Source organism: Nothoprocta perdicaria, unplaced genomic scaffold (genome assembly GCF_003342845.1).
Source record: "Nothoprocta perdicaria isolate Ctin4 unplaced genomic scaffold, notPer1 scaffold_287, whole genome shotgun sequence".
In the NCBI taxonomy this organism is placed as follows: Eukaryota; Metazoa; Chordata; class Aves; order Tinamiformes; family Tinamidae; genus Nothoprocta; species Nothoprocta perdicaria.
The window spans coordinates 107,870-112,180 of NW_020455518.1; the positions used below are offsets into that span (position 1 = coordinate 107,870).

At 67.5% G+C, this 4,311-nt stretch overlaps 1 protein-coding gene across 1 annotated transcript; it reads right to left on the bottom strand.

The window, feature by feature from the left end:
* Positions 1 to 394: 394 nt before the first annotated feature.
* Positions 395 to 4,305, bottom strand: AMT (aminomethyltransferase). The gene is made up of 8 exons (XM_026041520.1): positions 4,174 to 4,305; positions 2,784 to 2,864; positions 1,978 to 2,109; positions 1,655 to 1,733; positions 1,357 to 1,502; positions 1,037 to 1,217; positions 685 to 840; positions 395 to 573 (listed from the first exon to the last, which is right to left on the bottom strand). Exons 1-8 carry the CDS (start codon positions 4,285 to 4,287, stop codon positions 395 to 397), a joined length of 1,068 nt encoding a protein of 355 aa, XP_025897305.1. The 5' UTR covers positions 4,288 to 4,305.
* Positions 4,306 to 4,311: the final 6 nt, after the last annotated feature.

The following is a 4,311-nucleotide window of genomic DNA, read 5'->3' on the forward strand; positions in this document are numbered from 1 at the left end:
CAGGAGCCTTCCCAGCCATTCCTGCCCCTTCCCAGCCTGGCAAGATCCTTCCCGGCCATTCCTGCCCCTTCCCAGCCTGGCAAGATCCCTCCCGACCATCCCTGCCCCTTCCCTGCGGGCAGAAGCCCTCCCAGCTGTTCCCGGCCCCGTTTGCCCTCCCAAAGCGCCCACCCCGCTCCATGCCCGGCCCCGCTGACTGCTGCCCCGTGTGCCCCGCAGGGAAGGAGCCTCCACGGAGCCCGCGAAGACGCACCGCGAGTGAGACCCGCCACCTGCCGCCATTAAACCGCTGTGCCCACCCCGCCGCCTGCTTCCGGAGCCGCCGCCGCCGCCGGAGTTGAGGCCAGGGCAGTGGGATGGGACCCTTTGTTTAATGGGGGCTGGGGGGGGGGCCTCACTTGGCCATGTAGTAGTGGGTGGGCACGAAGGGCATCTTGGTGACGAGCGCCGGGTGCTGCTGCTTCCGCACCTCCACGGCGAGCGCCGTGCCCGCGCGGCCGTACGCGGCCTCCACGTAGCCCATGGCGATGTTCTTGCGCAGGGAGGGCGAGGGGCACCCGCTGGTCACCGTGCCTGGCGCCGCGGGGGCACAGCGGGCTGAGCGGGGCCGCACGCCTCCTCCCGCGGCACCCATGGGTGCCTCTCGGGGCATCCCGGGCGCTGTCCCCGCCAGCCCGCACCTACCGATGCGCCTGCCCTCGGGTCCCAGGATGGCCGTGTGCGCCCGCACGGGGGGCCCCTCGGAGGTGAGCCCCACGCGCCTGCGCTTCGGCTTCTCCTTGATCTGCGCCATGATGACGGCGGCGCCGGGGAAGTCCATGGCCGTGCGCCGGCGCTTGCCTGCAGGCACGGAGACAGGCGCGGGCTGGAGCGTGGCCTCCTCCCTCCTCGCCTGTGCCCAGGGCACCCCGCTCTGGTGACCCCTTTGTGGGCCCCCTGGGCCCTCACGTTGTTCCTCCAGGCCCACCTCGCCTCTCCGCTCCCTGCTAGGGCCCCCCTGAGGTGGACACAGAGGGAGAACGTGGCCAAAACCTACCCAAGGTCCACACCAGACTGGCCTCCACCGGCGTGATGGTCTCATCGATGTCATTCCCATAGAGGCAGAGCCCGGCCTCGAGCCGCAGGCTGTCCCTGGCCGCCAGCCCGGCCAGCCACACCTCGGGGTCCCCGAGCAGCCGCTCAACCAGCTCCACGGCCCGCGCTGCGGGTACCGAGATCTGCACGGGCACACGGGCACGGGCAGCAAGCGGAAACATCCCCATGGCGCGCGCCGCCTGCCCTCCTGTGGCACCGCGTCAGCCCCACGCCACAGCAGGACGGTCTCGATGGGCACCAGCCCCTGCCTCTCGGTGGTACCTCCACGCCGTCTTCCCCCGTGTAGCCGCAGCGCGTGACTCGGCAGCCCGGCACGCCAAAGACGGTCATTGTCGCGCTGTTCATGAAGGACAGCTTGCCCAGGTCGTTGGAAAGCCCTGCTTGCAACACGCGTGCCATGGAGGGACCTGGGGAGACACACAGGTGGCTTTGGGGACAAGCAGCATGGTGGAAAAGGGAAGGGGCTGGTTCGCAGCACGGAGAGGGTCCTGGTGCCCTGGAACGGGTGAGATTCCCTCGTGATGCCACTTGGTGCCAGCCCGTGTAGGGAGCCCTCTACCTTGCAGAGCCAGCAGAGCGTTGTCCATGACTTCCAGGTGCACGTCGCTGCCGGCCGCCTGCAGCTCCTTCACTCTGTCCTGTAACGGTGACACGACAACATCTGCCGCCACAGGGACAAGCAGAAGGCAGGTCACCCTGTGACCACCCTGGCCTCTGTAGAGCTGCAGGCACCAGCCCTAGCTGGTCTGCAGGGTGGGCAGACGAGTTCCTGTAGCCTACAGGGCGCTTAGGTCCTGCTTGTCCACCTTTTGGGTGAGCCCAGCCCAAGCGAACGGCAATGGGACCACGGCCCTGTCCTGGGCACGAGGACAGTGCCCCTACCTTCATGATGGCCAAGTCCTTGTCGGCGCAGCCCGCGTTGGACACCACGTACAGGTGCTCTTCCGAGGTGTTCGTCACGATGAGGTCATCCACGATGCCGCCCTTCTCGTTGGTCAGCAGCGTCAGGGTGCCCTGCAGGGGAGAGCATGGCCTGCCCTAAGGAGCCACGTGTAGGACGCATGGGTGGCCAGTGGGTAGGACACCTGAGTGGCTAGTGTGCAGGATGCACTGGTGGCCAGCAGGTAGGATGCACTGGGTGGCCAGTGGGCAGGACACGCGGGTGGCCAGCGGGTAGGACGCCTGGGTGGCCAGCAGGTAGGACACACTAGTAGCCAGGGGGTAGGACACACGTGTGGCCAGTGTGTAGGACACACATGTGACCAGCAGGTAGGCACATGCATGGCCAGCAGGTAGGACACATGGGTGGCCAGCGGATAGAGCACACGCATGGCCAGTGGGTAGGACACATGCATGGCCAGCGGGTAGGACACCTGGTGGACAGCAGGTAGGGCACATGCGTGGCCAGCGGGTAGGACACATGTGTGGCCAGTGGGTAGGACACGCGTGGCCAGCGGGGCTCTTTCACTGCCTGCATCCCCTCCTCCTTGCTCAGTGCGCCCTCCCTGCCCAGCCCTGCGGTGCCCGTCCCCGCGTGCCCGTGTGTGCAGGTCCTGCCAGGGCAGGGCTGGGGAGCTCCCACCCCTTGTAGGGGGCTGCAAGGGCTGCACACTCGGTGGCACCGGGTGACATTAGGCACACGGGGGCTGCAGGGGCACCGTGCACGTGGCGCTCGGCGCCCCGGGTACCTGGTCCGGCTTGAGCTCCGCGATGTCGCCGACCACGAGGCTCTCCATGAACTTGACGCGGTCGCGGCCGTACACGCGGCTCTAGCGAGGAGACGGCGATGGGAGGGGACGGCGACGGGAGGAGATGGTGACATGGGGAGACGGTGACACGGGGAGATGATGACACGGGAAGATGGTGATGGGAGGGGAGAGCAATAGGGGGAAGATAGTGAGGAGAGGAGATGGTGACATGGGGAGACGGCAACACGGGGAGATGGTGACATGGGGAGATGGTGACACGGGGAGATGGTGACGGGAGGGGAGAGCGACGGGAGGAGAGAGCGACGGGGGAGATGGTGAGGAGAGGAGACGGTGACACGTGCAGACAGTGACACAAGGAGATGGTGACATGGGGAGATGGTGACGGGAGGGGAGAGTGACGGGGGAGATAGTGAGGAGACGGTGATACGGGGAGATGGCAACACGTGGAGATGGTGACATGGGGAGATGGTGACACAGGGAGACAGTGACAGGAAGAGACGGCGCCGGGAGGGGAGAGGGACGGGGAGATAGTGAGGAAACGGTGACATGGGGAGACAGCGACATGGGGAGACGGCGACGGGAGGAGACAGCGACGGAGGGAGATGGAGATGGAGGGAGACAGCAACGGAGGGAGAGAGTGAGGAGACAGCGACACAAGGAGACAATGACACGAGGAGATGGTGACAGGAGGGGAGAGCAACAGGGGGCAGATAGTGAGGAGATGGGACACAGGGAGATGGCGACACGGGGAGATGGTGACACGGGGAGACGGCGACAGGAGGAGACGGCGATGACGGGAGGAGATAGTGAGGAGAGGAGACAGCGACACGGGGAGATGGCGACACAGGGAGATGGTGACACCGGGAGGTGGCAACACGGGGAGACGGTGACACGGGGAGACGGCGACACGAGGAGAAGGCGACACGGGGAGATGGTGACACGGGGAGACGGCGACACGGGGAGACGGCGACACGGGGAGACGGTGGCGGGAGGAGATAGTGAGGAGAGGAGTCGGCGACATGGGGAGACGGCGACACCGGGAGGTGGCAACACGGGGAGATGGCGACACAAGGAGATGGCGACACGGGGAGACGGTGACACGGGGAGACGGCGACACGGGGAGACGGCGACACGGGGAGACAGCGACACGGGGAGGTGGCGACACGGGGAGACGGTGGCGGGAGGAGATAGTGAGGAGAGGAGACGGTGACACGGGGAGACGGCGACACCGGGAGATGGCGACACCGGGAGGTGGCAACACGGGGAGACGGCGACACGGGGAGACGGCGACACGGGGAGGTGGTGCCGAAGGGGCGGCGGGGTGAGGAGGGCGCCGCGGGGCGCCCCGCCGCCCGCCCGGCCCCGCTACCTGCAGCATGTGCGACACGTCGAAGAGCGAGCAGTGGCGGCGCGTGTGCAGGTGCGACTCGAGGTGGCCGGGCGCGTAGTGCGCGGGCAGGCTCCAGCCGGCGAACGGCACCATCCTGGCGCCGCGCGCGCGGTGCAG